Raw genomic sequence first — 16,720 nt, forward strand, 5'->3', positions numbered from 1 at the left:
GAACATTTAAGGAGGCTGCATCTGGCCCAAGGGCCATAGTTTGCCCATCACTGATCTAAACCATTGAAAATCATTGATGGTCCTGGAGAGCAAAGATGAAACTTGTCCACATATCTTGGCAGAGAGACAGAGCTTTAAAAGTTGAGCTTTGGGGGGCAGCTGGGTTGCTCAGTGTATTGAGAGCCAGGCCTAGAGATGGGAGGTCCTAGGTTCAAATGTGGCCTCAGACACTTCCCAGCTGTGTGACCCTGGGCAAGTCACTTGACCCCCATTGCCCACCCTTACTACTCTTGCTCCAAGACAGAAAGTAAGGGTTATTTAAAAAAAAAAAAAAAAAGCAAAGGAAAGAAAGTTGAGCTTTGCACTCATTATCAAATATGAGGACCTATTGGTTTTTTCCTCATAACTAGTTTTCTTTGGTTACCAGGCACAGTTTCTGCAGTGGGGAAATTAATCCAAAAATGTCTGTGAGGTAAAAACAAAAGTCATCAAAAAATTATTCTTTAAAAATTCAGCGGGTAGATTTAAAGAAGGGAGAAGTTTTTAGACCTAAAGATTTTTTTATGGTTGAAAATAAATCATTGAGGAATTACAGGGCATCCAACTGAAAGCTAAAGACTCTGGCAAGTTACAGAATTGTATAATCTTCCCTGGCACAGGTCAGTGTGAGATTGAACCTTTTAGTGAATGTTTTATGGGGGGGGGGGGTCCCCTTTCTATAGCTTGTCTCTGTTTTGGAGCTGAAAATGATAATTGTTAATTTATGTTTTTCTAGGTCAAGTCCTCCCTCTGTTACTTCAGCTCAGTCCTACAGGACCATTTGCAACTGGCCTTTGAAAATTTGCCTTCATTTCCAAATTCCAAAGCACATGATAGGCAGGCTCATGACAGATCCCTCCAGGGCACTCAGAGTTGCCAAGAGGAGGCCTCCACTGATTTATTTCAGATTCTGCTTCAATGTCCTAATGAACCAGATCCCTGGCGTTACCTTCTGGTTAAAGCCATGAGACTACGGGCCCCCATTCTGAGCATCTTGGCTTCTTGTTTCCAGGTCAGTAGAACACATAGTCTCAGTAAAATGGAAGGAAAGTGGCAATAGGGTGATTTTTTTTTTTTAAAAAAAGGAATGAATTTCCCTTTCCTTTCTCAGAGCACCCTCAGCCTTATTTTAGCAGGAAAAGTCTCACTTGCCTTAGTGCCTTTGTTGCCTATCTATCATCTTTGAAGGCACAGTAGCAACTCCTCCTCAGCTTTTGATTCTGGTCTAAGGTCATCTGTTCCTGTCTTAGAGTATGGACTTTCCAGCTCTACTCATTTAAGACTCTCACCCTTTATGAGCTTATATTTTATTAGCAATAGACCTACCAAAGAGGCCTTGTGAAGGAGAGAGTAATCCACTGGCCTTATCCTAGCTGCTTCTCTTCTCATATTTCCCCCCCCCCCTTTTCTGTTTCCTTGTACCCTGCTCCTATCCAGCTTTGGGAACCCCACATATGCCATGGGTTTGTGGGTTTGGGTTGGAGCTCATTTTTTCTCTAAGTACTTTTCATGTCAGTTTAACTGATGTGGGTCCATTCTGCACACCATGAGTAGAAAACTTCAGTTATTGTTGTGCTAAATGTCAGTTTTTTCTTGAGCCTTCATTCAGGTCTGCTAAGTAATCTAGGAACAGACTGGCTATATTATATAACAGTTCTTGGGGCAGTTAGGTGGTCCAGCAGATAGAGTGCCAGGCCTAGAGATGGGAGGTCCTGGGTTCAAATTTGATCTCAATTCCTAGCTGTGTGACCATGGGCAAGTCATTTAACCTAGCTGCCTAACCTTTATCACTCTTCTGCCTTGGAACCAATATTTAGTATTGATTCTACGACAAAAGGTAAAGGTTTTAAAAAACAAATGAAGCAGGGGGCAGCTGGGTAGCTCAGTGGATTGAGAGCCAGGCCTAGAGACGGGAGGTCCTAGGTTCAAATCTGGCCTCTGACACTTCCCAGCTGTGTGACCCTGGGCAAGTCACTTGACCCCCATTGCCCACCCTTACCACTTCTGTCTTGGAGCCAATACCCGGTATTGGCTCCAAGACGGAAGGTAAGGGTTTAAAAAATAAAATAAAATAAAAATAAAAAACAAATGAAGCTATTCTTGTCTGATGACAGGATGCCAGCATTGTTCCTTGTCTGAGTGTGTGGATCATCACTTCTGTGGAGGATTGTGTTGCTGCTGAAGCAACAAGTCACATTCAGGGCTCAATAGAAGACCATGAATGGGATCTAGAGGACCTTTCACTCATCTGGAGGATGTTGGTAACAAGAAGAAAAAGCAGAACTCTTACTAGAAGCTTCCAACTTTTTCTGAAGGTATTGATTCAGTTTGGTGTGTTCTAGTTTCAGATTAGCATCTGCATAGCTTTGCCCCAGACAGGCTTTGGGAACCTTGTTTTCCTACTTTCTCTATCCCGGACTCATAAACTGATTTTCCCTGTACCAACAAATTAGGCAACTCCACAGAAGTGGAATGAAAATACCAATTTATGCAGCTAACAGTATGTAGATATTTCAGTAGAAATGGATTATCAGGGAATGGATAAGAATATTTCCCAGAGGTGATCATGGCTCATATGTGTGCCTTTTGGACTATTCCAAACCTTACTTTGTGGGCCATGGCCTGCACATAAAGCAAAGAGAAAATTGAGAGTTGAATGTCTGGGAGTTCTAATCCTAAATTTTTCTTTTCCCAAACAAAAATTAAAATGCCATTTGTTGTTTTTAGCATTATTCTGAGGGGGCAAAAGGGATGGAGGGCAGACCTTCTCTTTAGCCTAAATATTATCTCTTCACTCTCTTCAAAGGATTCTGCTTTGCTGTTGATGATGGAGGTGTATGAATTGTGTATACTCTGCAAGAATTACAAGGACGCCCAAGCCAAACTGCTAGAACTCCAGAAGAATCTCGAAATTGTAAGCTAGACCTGAAATTCTCCTGAAATTTCTTGGGATGGTTTCTAGGTGTTGACTTGGGGGATTGTGACGGCAGTGGAATCAGATACTGTGGGACCTGGATTCAAGCTTTTCTGGAGGTAGAAAGGTGGAGCCAGGAGTATCAGCTGGTCAGGATCCAAGGGACAGAATTATGAGCAAAGCTGCACCATCATTAAACACAGATTGAAGTGTTGGGGTTTTTTGTTTGTTTGTTTTTTTTTGTCAAATGATCTCGGAGATCACAGCTTTCAAAAATTATCATATCAGACAATTGTGATCATTTTCATCAGTGTCCCTGGTGATAACTTCTCTGGATGATTCTAAACCAGGGAGTACCATTGTTTCACATTTAATGTGTTCAGGTGCTTGCTTCGTATGTGGCACTGAACCGCTTGGCTGTAGGGCACAAGCAGAGGAAGTAAAAAGGAAAAAGAACAATAATAATACCCTGGTCTGGCTTAATCACAAACTGTGTGATAAAAGTGAGAATAAGATGTACAAAGATAGGATCTGGACCTTTTATTGGTATAAGGAACTCCCAGGTGAAAAAATTGTCCGCAAGGCAGATTGATACCTTTTTTGTAACAAACTGTTAGAAAATTGACTAGAACACTTAAGAGGGATTTGCCCTGGATCACACAAACAGTATGTGTCAGCAACACCTGGCTTTAAGGCTGACTCACTATCCACTACACTACATTACTTCTCAGTTTTTCTCACAGTTTTTCTGGGGCTATTCCAGGCCCCTCATGGCTCCTGACCATGGCCTGACCACTTCTCTAATTTCTTGTAGAGAAAGTAAAATCTCAGCCCACTATCTTAGCTTCTGCTGTCACTGCTTCTCTGGCCTTCAGCTTTTCATTTCTTTATATCTCAGTATAATTTCATTGAGGAATAGACCTGATTAAGTATTTCATATTTTTCATTATAGAATTTGCCTTCATGCTGAAAGCTAAAACTCTTTCCTGGTTGTTTTGTTTTGTTTTGTTTTTTATATAGCCCATCAACAAAAACAGTCATATAAACCTATAAAATAAGGGGGGAAATTATACCCTAACCCCTATATTTTAATATTGCAGGCCCAAATGAATTAACAAACAATAATCATGCTAATAAAATGCTTGGACTGACTTAGATGAAGATATCCTATGAAGGAAAAATAATTATAATAGGTAGTATTTATATAGTGTTTATTTAAGATTTCACAAAATGCTTTCTGTGGGTTAATTTATTGGATCCTCACAATCACCCTGGGCAGGTGTATACTATTATTACTCCACTTTTACAAATGAAAAAAACTAAGGCCAAGTCACTTGCCCAAGAGTCACACAGCTAATAAATGTCTGATGCAAACTTTGAACTAAGGTCCTCCTTATTCCAGGTCAGGCACTCAAAATTTGCTCCTTTAGAATCAGCATCTTAGCAAATGGCTTTTGATATATGTTAACCTCTTCTGGTAGATGATCAGAAACAAAGTATCCAAGGCCAGGAGTCAAATCAAACCCCCAACACAGTGCTGAGCATAGACATCAGGAAATACTTTTTAACTAATATTCCATTTTATGGAAAAGAAGAGGATATAAGAAAACCAATGGTGTCAAAGTCAAATAGAAGCTGCCATATACTGACTTAGAAAAAGACATATATTGACTTAACATCACCTATATTATTTTTTTTTGTTTAAATTTTCCCATTTACATTTTAATCTGGTTCAGTTTTGCAGCCAGAATTTGGCATTTCTGGGTTAGATTACTATTTAGAAATTGAATGTTAACTGATGGCAAAAGAAAGAACTACTCTTTGTTTGTTTGTTTGTTTCTATTTTATTTGCCAAAGAGAATTATCTTTGGCTTGAAAAGAACAGAACAAAAAGAGCCAAGAGAGAATTGATACCCAAGAGAAGTAAGGAGATAAAAGAGCACTTAGAGACCTTTAATTAGTTCAAGGCATCCAGCCCAGAGGAGTTGCATCCTAGAATACTGACAGGACTGACAGCATGGTCAGTGATCTTTGAAAGTGCAAGGAAAACTAGAAAAGCACCACAGCGTGGGAGAAGGGCAAATACTCCCATCTTCAAAGAATAGAAGAGAATGGCATTTATGAATAATTGGCCAGTGAGCTTACATTTGATTCCATTCAGAATTCTAGAACTCTATTAAAGGGATGGCAAAATGAACATCTAGAAAGTGATCCTGCAGAGCCACTGTGATCCCATCAGACTAATCTCATTTCCTTTTTTTTGACTCAGTGGCTAGACAGGTTTGTGACATAATGGATGTGAGTGGATCTGGAAACCCAGCCCTGCCTCTGATGCAAGTACAGGGGCTCTGTGGCCCTGACCAAGTCTCTTCCTCTCAGTACTCCAGGCAACTTTGAGCTGCAGAGAAAGAGCTGACCTGCTATAGTAAAAGAAATTCCTCACCAGGAGCTCCTAAGCCAGTGCAGTACTAGATCTAGTTCCTATCCCTACTAGATTGATAGATACGGGAAATGCTATATGTTTAATTTACTTGGATTTCAGCAAGGCATTTGACAAAGGCCCTGATGCAATTCTTGAGGACAAAGTGAGCTGACAGAAGTGACATAAGAATACAGTTACAAAACCATATTATTTGACCATCTCATCAACCCCCAATGAAAGTAATCTCTACTGTAAATACCCAGCACATATTCATCCAACCTTTGCTTGAAGACATCTTAGAAGGAGGGACCTTTCACCTCTCAAGACTGCATATTCCACCTTTGGACCACATTAATTTAGTTGTTTTTTCCTGGCATTAAGTCTAAATTTGCCTTTTTGCAAATTCTATCCATTGCTTTCTGGGTCCAAACAAAATAAGTCTAATTTCTCTTGAACTTAATAGCCCTTCCAATGTTCAAAGGTAGCTCTCATGTCCTCTGAGTCTTCTCTTTAGACTAACATTACCTTAGGTGGATTTTTAAGTTCATAGGTAAGCTCCTTGAGGGTAGGGACTCTCTTTGCCTTAATTTTGTATTCCCAGTACTTAGCACAGTGCATGGCACATAGTAGATGCTTAATAAATGTTTATTGATTGACAGATAGATGGATTTGGAACTGGTTGAATCTCTAGACCCATGGAGTAATAGTTTGAGTTCAACTTGGATGTAACTCTGTGATGAAATTTCTCAAGAATCTCTGTTTTGACCCATGTGCATTAACATTTTTGTCCAACACAAATCATCTTTCCCTTAGATCCACTTTCCTTCTGAACTTCCCTATTTCTTGTCAAGAGCATCACTGTCCCTCCAATTATCTAGGTTCCAACCTCAGATTCATCCCATCTTCACTCTCCCTCATACCCCGTCATTTACCAGGATCTTACTGACCTTACCTGTCTCTCACACAAATATGTCCTTATATCTCCATTCATACCACAACCACATACCACAGATTCTTATCATTTCTCACCTGCATTATTGCAATAGCTTCTTAATTGGCCTCAAGTTGTTCCTTTTTCCAATCAATTCTTCCTACAGTTTTCCAAGTAACAATTCTGAAGCAGAGGTCTAAACCATATCTTGTCCTTTTCAAAAACCTCTACTGGCTCACTATCACCTCTAAGATAAAGTAAAAACTCTTCTGACATTTAATGCACCTTGCAGGTTAGTTCCTGCCTTCATTTTAAAAAATTGGTTCTGTTTTACTTTCCTTCCACGACTCAGTAGTCTAGCTTAGACTGGCCTACTTTGCTATTCTCCATGAATGGCATCAATTTCCTATCTTCTTGCCTTTGTCCAGGCTGTCTCCATTGCTTGACATACTCCCTCCACATCTCCACTTCTTAGAATCCCCAACTTCCTTCAAAGCTTAGCTTAAGGGCCATCTCCTACAAAAAAAAAATAAAACCTTTCTTGATCCTCCTGGCTAGTACTTCCTCACTCTCTGTGAAATTTCCCCTAGTAGATTGTAAGCTCCTTGAGGGCAGAGGCTTTTTTTATTTTTGTCTTTGTATTTGCAATACATAGCACTGGGCTATGGGTAGATAATTCTTAACAGATACAAAGTTTAGGCAAGCCATAGTCATGGGATAAAAGTCGAGGGTTCAAGGAAGCTCAGTGGGTAGAGAGCCAGGCCTGGAGACAGGAGGTTCTTGATTCATATCTTGCCACAGATATTGTGTGACCCTAGACAAGTCATTTAACCCCACTTACCTAGCCCTTACCACTCTTCTGCCTTGGAACCAGTATGGGTGGCTAAGAGACAGGAGGTCCTGGGATCAAAACTGGCCTCAGACACTTCCTAACTGTGGTGACCCTGGGCAAGTCACTTAACCCCCATTGCCTAGTCCTTACTGCTCTTCTGCCTTAGAACCAATATGGGTAGCTCAGTGGATTGAGAGCTATGCCCAGAGACAGGAGGTCCTGGGATCAAATCTAGCCTCAGACATTGCCTAACTGTGTGACCCTGGGCAAGTCACTTAACCCCCATTGCCCAGCCCTTACCACTCTTCTGCCTTAGAACCAATATACAGTATTGATTCTAAGATGGAAAGTAAGGGTTTAAGGGGGAAAAAAGACAAAAAGTAAGGTTTTTGTTTTGTTTTGTTTTTTTAAAGAAAGAAAGAAAACTGGGGCCTCCTTAACCCCACACTGGTGTTTTTTGGTTGGCTGTTGGAACAAAACCACTCTCTATACCATCCTTCTCTTTTTGTTCAGATTGAAACAGCAGATAATCCATCCCCTCTTGTCATTCCTGTGCCATGGCTGAAATGTCAAGTCACCCTTCTTTGGAAGCTTATGTTGCAGCAGTGCAAGACCCAATATGAACTACGAAAACTCTTACAGCTGTTTTCTGAAATAGACCATCTTTCTGACGGTAATACCATTTCCAGTAGCCAAACTGCTCTTTTGTTTTTCCATTTTTGTATTACTAATACCCAACAGAGCTTTGCACATAGTAGGTACTTAATAAATGTTTGTCAGGTTGAATGAAATTGGATTAAAGGAGAATTGCAGGTGTGTCTTAATCAAATCCTTTTGAATCCTCAAGAAATAAGATACCAGAAAATGTATATATAAAATAATTTTGTATTCATGTCCTTAATTTTAATAATTTTCTTTATAGTGTGGCACTACATTTTTTCCAATTTTCACAAAGTCTTTTTGTGTATGTTATGTATCTATCTGTAGATAGGACATGTATGTGACAACTTCAAACAGAAAATGGAGAGAGAAGAATACTGGCTATGTAACAAACAGTATCAAACTAGATTCTGTAGAGCAACTACATGAAAAGCTATTTGAAGAGAAACAATAGTAGTAGCAGTAATTCACAGGAGATAAAATACAGATGTCGATATACGATGCTTAGAACAGGGATAATGAGCAAAGTAAACTAGTAGTCCTAAGGCAGAGAAACAAATTTGACAAGAAGCATTGAAACTTGCTAGACAGCAGTTAGGACTGCAATATGACTCTGGAAAGGTATGCTTTATTTCAAAGTATCAACAGATAAAAGCAGGAGAAAGGTACAGCAGAATAGGGTTATTATGTATTTAGAAGATCATTTCATGTGTGGAAATCCAGGGGATTTCCTGGGAAAGATCTGGTGAATGACATTTAGGTGAGAATAGTGGAAGGAGAAGTAGGAGTGAGAATATAATTGGAATATTTTGCAAATCACCTAAACAGAAAGAGAAAATGGATGAGGAGCTTAAAAAGGAACTACCTACCTTATAAACCTGGAATGGAGACATGCTGGTAATGGCAGGTTCTTCAACAGTCCAGATTTCTGCTAGAGCTCACACTCTCTACCAAAAGCAGAACAGTTAGTAATTTCTTGCCTCGCCTTTATTGATAATTCCCAATAAAGGAAATTGCCATTCTAGTTATAAGTCTAACCAAGTATGTGGAACTCACTACTGAAGTACAAATTAGGAAAACTTTGGGAAAAAGTGATCCCATCCATCTTTGAGTCTTTGATAAAGGAAAGCCATGGTCTGATATGTACTATAGGTCTTAGGAGAGCTGATTCTATCGTAGTATGTCAGCTTAAGAAGGGAAGGGAAGTTCACAAGAATGAAATTGAGAAGGCAAAAAGAATTTCCATGACAGAGAAAGTGGAAGCTCATATGATTGCCTAAGGCAGTGATGGCAAACCTATGGCATGGGTGCCAAAGGTGGCATGCAGGGCTCTCTGTGGGCACTTGGGCAGAGCTGCTCCCCTCCCCTTCTCCCCCACCACTCTGCCCAGCAGCCAGTGGGAGCACACAGAGGATAAGGGGAGCGGCTCATAGGCAGCAGAGTTGGAGGAGAGGGGAGCGCTCAGGCCACTCCCCTCCCCCCCTTTACCTGTGCTGAGGACATTCCTCACTTCACCCACCCCTCTGCCCAGCAGCTCAGTGGGAGCACTTTCTCCCAGAGGGATAAAGAGGAGGGTAGGGCGGGGCATAGCACAGGGTCTCTGGGAAGGGGGTCAGGATAGGCCCTGACACTCTAAAAGGTTCACCATCACTGGCCTAAGGGAAATCACTGATCAGTTTAGATTTTTAGAAGATATGTAATGGATGATAGATACCATTTTCTTTTCCAAGAAATAGTATAGATGATTTTCCACTGAACTCTTCTCTCTTTAGACTTGGGCACCTTGTTAAGAGGGACATTAATAAGCTAAAGAGCAGCTATAAAAGGGATATCAGAGCAGAAGGAGCAGAACAAAGGTGGCTAATTGGAAAGTAGGAACTCAAGAAACAAGTAACTCCCCTCCCTTGATGAATTTGAGTTAATTAAGTGAAATCTACAAACCAGAGACTAATGGGCTTGAATTTGATTCCTGACAAAATTTTATAATGTATTACTCTTTAAAAGGCCCAGTTCGCGAACATTTAAAAAGGGAAATTGTCATCTCTAAAAGCTAGAGCAATTCATGACAGACTAACCTCATTTCCTTTTTTGACAGAGTTATTCAAGGGAATAATGTCCATATATTTTGCCTGAATTTCAGCCAACCACTTGAAAGATTCTTTTCATGTTATTTTTATGAACATATTGGAAAGATACAGGCCAAACAATAGAACAGGTTAGGTGGATTCAGAAGTGGTTGAATGACCAGACTCAAAAAGAAATCATTAACTTCTGATTCTGTCAGCTTAGAAAGAAGTTTCCAGCAGAGTATGCCAGAGATATGTGCTTTGGAGGTAGCATATAGAGTGCTGAACCTCAAGTAAGATGCTTACTAGCTGTGTGACCCTAGGCAAGTCACTTGACTTTTTTCTGCCTCAGTTTTCTCAGTTATAAAATGGAGATAAAAATATCACACACCTCATGGGTTGTTGTGAAGGTCAAATGAGATAATGTTTTTAAAGCACTACCACAGTGCTTGGCACTTCCTTAATCATTTAATAAATGCTCAGTTTCCTCCTCTGCTCCCTCTCCCACCCATGTGACCCCTTGTCAAATCCAATTAACATTTTTGTCTGTGACTTGGATAAAGGTACATATTTCCTGCTTTTCCATTTTAAAAATGGTGCAGCGTCAGAAGAAGGGTAACATATCAGATGACAGTCAAAATCAGTATCATCTGGAGATCCCAGAACAACAGACCATCTCTCCTAAAATAAAGTGTAATGTAAAGCCTGATACTTGGATTCAAAACATCAATTTCACAACTACTGGATAAAAAAGATAGTTTTCAGCAAAAGATGTCAAGTGTTTTATGGAATGTAAACTGACTTAGTAGTATAATATGACAGCCAAAAGACTTAGTCAGTTTTAGACCTCATTAATTCCAAAATGTTGCAAATGATTATCCACCAAACTCTGTGCTACTTAGACCTGGGCACTATGTTAAGAGGAACATGAATAAGCTAGAAAGTAAGGGGCAGCTAGGTGGCTCAGTGGATAGTGGATAGACTTGGAGGACTTTGGTTCAAATCTGGCTTCAGCCACTAGTTGTGGGCAAGGCATTTAACCCCAATTGCCCAGCTCTTACTGCTCTTTTGCCTTAGAACTGATACTTAGAATTGATTCTAAGATAGAAGGAAAGGGTTTAAGAAAAAAAAAAAGCTAGTGAGCAGCTATAAAAGGGATATTATTATGGTTGAAGATTAGTGGAGGATCTGGAGATGTTTGTTTTGGAAAGAAGACTTAGGAAGGAGATGGATGGACAACCAACCTCAAGTATTCAGAAGACTTCTCTGGGATAGATTTTTTCTTCTTGGACAGCAATGGCAAACCTGTGACACGCGTGTCAGTGCGCGTAGCCATTTTCAATGACACGCGCATTCAGAGAAGTACAGGGCCACATGCCGAGGATGAAACATTTGCTGTAGTGTAGTGTAAACACTCTGTGCACTCTACATGACAATTCTACCTATATTAATTTACCTATTTTGGTTTATTAAATACAGTTATATATTACAATTACACATTTTTGTTATTTAAACTATAAATATTGCAAATTTATGTTTTTTTTCTCGAAGTGACACACCATCTGAGTTATACTCGGTTTTTTGGTGAATTTTGACACACCAAGCTCAAAAGGTTGCCCATCACTGTTTTTGGACCTTAGATGGTCAGGAGCAGGAGCAGCTCGTTGAAGGTAAAGGAGAGATCTGGGTTTAGTACATTGAGGAAAGACTCCTCAACAATTAGAGCTGTTCACCCACCTGGAACTACAGAGTCTCTCCTATAGACTTCATGGAATAGAATTCTAAAGGTTCCTGCTTCCTATTTTACCTATAGTTTTCTATAATGAAATAGCTCCAAAGAATTTGTGAATTGCATGTCTTCCCTTTTCTACCTCACATTGTCGTGTGGAAAGCACTATGCAAACCTTAAAGTGCTTTATAATAGTACCAATAAATAACATTTATGTAGCATTTACTTTATGCCAGGCCCTATGCCAAGCTCTTTACAATTATCATCTTATTTGATCCTCACAACTACCTTATTATCCTATTTTACTGATGACAGAATTGAGGCATAGAGTTAAAGTGACTTGCCCTCAGTCATACACCTAACAAATGTCTAAGGCTGTATTTAAACTCAGGCCTTCCTGACTGTAGGTCTAGAGTTCTATCCACTGTACCACTTAGATAAATATGAGCTATTATTATTATTTAAACTCTTACCTTTTGTCTTAGAATTGATACTGTGTATTGGTTTCAAGGCAGAAGAACAGTAAGGGCTAGGCAATGGGGGTTAAGTGTCTTGCCCAGAGTCACACAGCTAGGAAGTGTCTGAGGCCAGATTTGAACCCAGGACCTACTATCTCCAGGCCTGGTTTTCTATTTCCTGATCCACCTGGCTGCCTTGCTATTATTTCTAATACATGTTCTGTCTTCCTAAGTAAGAAATCCAAGCTCTTGAAGTTGATGAAATATGTCTAAATTGTCTTTTTCTAGTCTATGTTTAGTTAGTTACCTTTTTCAATTTCTTCAAAGACCTTCTTAAATTGTGAGAGTTGAGGCCACCTCAGGTTGATTTGAGCCTTCATCAAAAGGGATTGATTGAGAATTTCTATAGGAAAGACAAGATTCCTTGTATTAAAGATGGAAAATGTAGTTAGCTTATTCAGGACAAGACAGCTACTACAGTGGGTTGAAATAGCTGGACATTCTGACGACAGTAGCCAGCCAGGACTTGGAGACCTGGCTGTAGCTTACAGCCTTAGCTGCCCTGTTATAAGCAGCCTTTCACTACTTGTGGCTTCAAGTAATCTTGTAATTAACTATACAATCAATGGTGGCTACTTGAGAGCAGTGCTGGAAAATGGTGAGGCCCCAGTGCCTGCTTGGCCCTCTGTTGTAAACTAGGATATAGATATAGGTATGGATATAGATTTAATACATCTATTTATATATGTTAAGGCTTATTAGAGCCAGCTAGGAGGCTCAGTAGATAGAGAGCCAAGCCTAGATATGGGAAGTCCTGGGTTCAAATGTGGCCTCAGGCACTTCCTAGCTCTGGGACCCCAAACAAGTCATTTAATCCCAACTGCCTACTCCTTACTGCTCATCTGCCTTAGAACTGAAATTTCATATTAGTACTAAGACAGAAGGTGAGGGTTTAAAAAAAAGACTTATTGTTAGGCAGTTAAGTTCAGCCTAGCATTACTGTGGTCACTTTTGAGAGTTCTGGTATTTTGTTGGAGTTAGAGGGCTTTCTTATTTTCTTTGTTTTTTCTGCTAGACTCCATTCCTGAGGGGTGATTAATGTTGTGAGTGGGTTCTACCCCCAAATCCCATATTACTGTATTCTTCATAATACTCTCACACCTTAATCCCACATCGGCCTCAAATGCATAGTGGTGTCCTTAATTCTCTTCTCTGTTACAGGTCCAGATGTGAAGAAGCTGTGTATGCTCAGCCAGATTTTGAAGGACACATCCATAGCGATTAGTCATTCTATCATAACCAATTACAGCACTGAGAACTTTCAACAGGAATGCAGATCCATTTTGGAAAAGCTGCAGACAGAAGGGCAGTTTGCCCTGGCAAGGAAGATAGCAGGATTGGCTGAATTACCTGTGGACAACTTGGTTATTGAAGAGGTAAAGTTACATCAGTTAATTGTGTAAAATCTGATATTTTTTAAACCAGTATTAAACAGAGCAGCACTTTTTCGAGTAGAAATAAGTCTAAAAACAGGATCATTCTAGACCCTATCTAAAAGATGAAATGGAAACAGAGCTAAGATCTTTATTTATTTTTTGTAAAGATACTTAATCAATTACATGTAATAACAACTTTCCACCTAAGTTTTCTGAAGTTATATGATCCAAATTGTCTCCCTCCCTCCCTTTCCTCTACCTTCCCAGACATAGTAAGCAATTTGATATGGATTTTACATATGTTATCATACAAAACATTTCCATATTATTCATTTTTGTAAGAGAATAATCATACAAAGCCAAAACCCCAAAATAAACTAAAGTGAAATATAGTATGCTAGCTAAGAACTTTAAAAAGGACCTTTTATGGGAGTTGGTCCATAGAATGAATCCTAAAGGTTTTACCCATGGAAGGGTCCTGTGATTATTTATTCATATTCATCAGTAAATGTTTTTCATGCTTAATGAACTTAAATGTGGACTGCAGAATAAAAATTTAGGCATAAGGAAAAACTTCTTAGATGTGGAAATTTTGAAACTAAAATGAGTAGTTGAATAGGACAGAATTTCTTCCCTGATCAGTTTTTTTTTTTTTACTATATATTTTTTTTAAACCCTTGTACTTCGGTGTATTGTCTCATAGGTGGAAGATTGGTAAGGGTGGGCAATGGGGGTCAAGTGACTTGCCCAGGGTCACACAGCTGGGAAGTGGCTGAGGCCGGGTTTGAACCTAGGACCTCCTGTCTCTAGGCCTGACTCTCACTCCACTGAGCTACCCAGCTGCCCCCTCCCTGATCAGTTTTTTAAAAAGAGGTCAGGTGCCTATTTTTCTGGGATATCAGGGGATGAATGGATTAGATGACCTTTTCTGACAGAGTCCTTCTAATTCCTATGATTCTGTTTTCCTTCTATTTTGAAAGTTATATTGCTCATAGTATTCTTTTTTTAACCTCATTTTAGAGTCAATATCAAGTATATAAGTTCTCGTTTCCAAGGCAGAAGAATGGTATAGGCTAGGCAATTGAGATTAAGTTCTTACCCAGGGTCATACAGCTGGGGAGTGTCTTGACATCACATTTGAACCCAGGACCTCCTCTCTTTAAGCCCGACTCTTTTCACTGAGCCACCTCACTGCCCTGCTGATACTATTCTTTTTTTTTTTTTTTTTTAATTTTAATAACAAATTTCCATGTGAATTTTTTGACGTTATCTAATCCAAATTGTCTCTCTCCCTTCTTCCCTTTCCCCTCCCAGATCTGGCAAGCAGTTGAGTCTGGGTTATGCCTATATTATCACATAAAACATGTTTCCATATTATTCATTTTTGTAAGTGAATAATCTTATAAAATCAAAGCCCTAAAACAGATATCCAAATAAGCAAGTGATAAATCATATGCTTCCATCTGAATTCTTACCCCAACAGTTCTTTCTCTGGAGATAAATTAAATTCTTTTTTATTAGTCCCTCAGAATTGTTCTGGATTTTTGTACTGCTAATAGTAGCTAAGTCTATCACAATCCATCATTCCACAATATTGCCTTTATTGTGTACAATGTTTTCCTGGTTTTGCTTATTTAACTCTGCATCAGTCCAGGTAGGTCTTTCCAGCTCTTTCTGAAATCATCCTGTTCATCATTCCTTATTGCACAATAGTATTCCATCACATCCATATACCACAATTTGTTCAGCCGTTCCCAATTGAGAGATATCCGTTTAGTTTCCAATTCTTTCCCACTGCAAAGAGTCTGCTCATACTATTCTTAAGGATCAGTATGACCACAGGCCCTTCTGTTGGCATAGTAAAATCTAAAATAGCATTTGTATGTATTTTACAGATAATTCAGGAGATGAAGACCCTAAAACATATTGGTCAGTGGTACCTGAAACAAGCAAGAATTGAATTCTGGAAAAAATGTCATGAGAATTTTAAGAAGAACACCATTTTGAAAAGAATAGCATCTGACTTTTTTTTAACCCAGGCCATTGTGACATCCGAATCCTCAGCTGATGCAAAATGGTGCAACATTATGGAAAGACATTTGCTACTTACCCTGGCAGGCCATTGGCTTGCCCAGGAGGACCCTGTGCCCTTAGGAAAGCTAGAAGAGCTAGAGAAGCAGATATGGCTTTGTCGTATTACTCACCACATCCACTGTAGTGACCAAGAGGTGGTTGAATCAAGACTTTCTCGACAGATTTCTACCAGTGGTGAACTTTCCTTTGATAGTTTATCCACTGACTTTTCTTTCTCCAAATTAGCTGCCCTGAATACCTCAAAGTACTTAGAGATTAATGGCTTTCCCTCTAGAGAGGTCTCTGAGAGTAGACTGGATAAGAATGAGGCAGAGTCATTAAACTTTCTGATTGGGCGTCTGTTAGATGATGGCTCTGTGCATGAAGCAAGCAGAGTTTGCCACTATTTTCATTTCTATAATCAAGATGTTTTCTTGGTGTTACACTGTAGAGCACTGGCCTCAGGAGAAGCTAGTGTAGGTGATTTGCACCCAGAGATCCAGGCTATCCTTCAAAATGCTGAGCTGTTGGAGGAGAATGAGGAGAACGAGGAGGAGCGAGCAAGACCTTCAATTAGAAGGTTTCAGAGCAGTACGTAACTCAAACCCAATGGCTTCTGAGGAGGAGTTGGAGGAGGAGGTGGCAACAGCTCCCAGGCCCATATTTCAACCCCTTACCCACTGTACCAGGGAGGAGAGGGAGAATAAAAGAGAGAGAGAGAATGTCTTATCTCCCTGTTGTGTGGGGTAAATATATTATGGAATTTTAAACTGGGCTCCTAAAGTGATGGTGAACCTCTGGTATGGGTGCCAAAGATGGCACACAGAGCACTCTCTGTGGGCACATGAGCCATACCCCATCCCCACACCCACCTCCCAGTTTGTTACTAGAAAGGCAGAGGGACTTGGGTGGAGCTGCTCCCCTCCCCCTCTCCACTGTGCCTAATGACATTTTTTTCACATCCCCTGCCCAGCAGTCCAATGGGAGTTCACAGGGGGTAAAATGGGCAGCTCATAGGCAGCAGAGCTGGAGGGGAGCAGAGCCCTTAGGCCACTCCCTTCCCCCTCTACACTCGAGGATATTCCTCACTTCACCCACCCCTCTAGAGGCCCAGCAGCCCAATGGGAGCACTTTTTCCCTCTCCTGTGTGGGGAGACACA

The 16,720-nt window shown here is 40.1% G+C and overlaps 1 protein-coding gene across 1 annotated transcript in view; it reads left to right on the forward strand.

The window, feature by feature from the left end:
* The window catches only part of SPG11 (SPG11 vesicle trafficking associated, spatacsin), a 91,409-nt gene that overhangs the window by 62,260 nt on the left and 12,429 nt on the right, over nucleotides 1-16,720 (forward strand). Inside the window, exons 25-30 of the mRNA XM_044665075.1 lie at nucleotides 776-1,051; nucleotides 2,154-2,354; nucleotides 2,846-2,953; nucleotides 7,652-7,811; nucleotides 13,273-13,487; nucleotides 15,383-16,151. Of these exons, the coding sequence (XP_044521010.1) occupies nucleotides 776-1,051; nucleotides 2,154-2,354; nucleotides 2,846-2,953; nucleotides 7,652-7,811; nucleotides 13,273-13,487; nucleotides 15,383-16,151 (1,729 nt within the window). The remainder of the gene's footprint in view (nucleotides 1-775; nucleotides 1,052-2,153; nucleotides 2,355-2,845; nucleotides 2,954-7,651; nucleotides 7,812-13,272; nucleotides 13,488-15,382; nucleotides 16,152-16,720) is intronic.

This window comes from Gracilinanus agilis, chromosome 2 (assembly GCF_016433145.1).
Source record: "Gracilinanus agilis isolate LMUSP501 chromosome 2, AgileGrace, whole genome shotgun sequence".
In the NCBI taxonomy this organism is placed as follows: Eukaryota; Metazoa; Chordata; class Mammalia; order Didelphimorphia; family Didelphidae; genus Gracilinanus; species Gracilinanus agilis.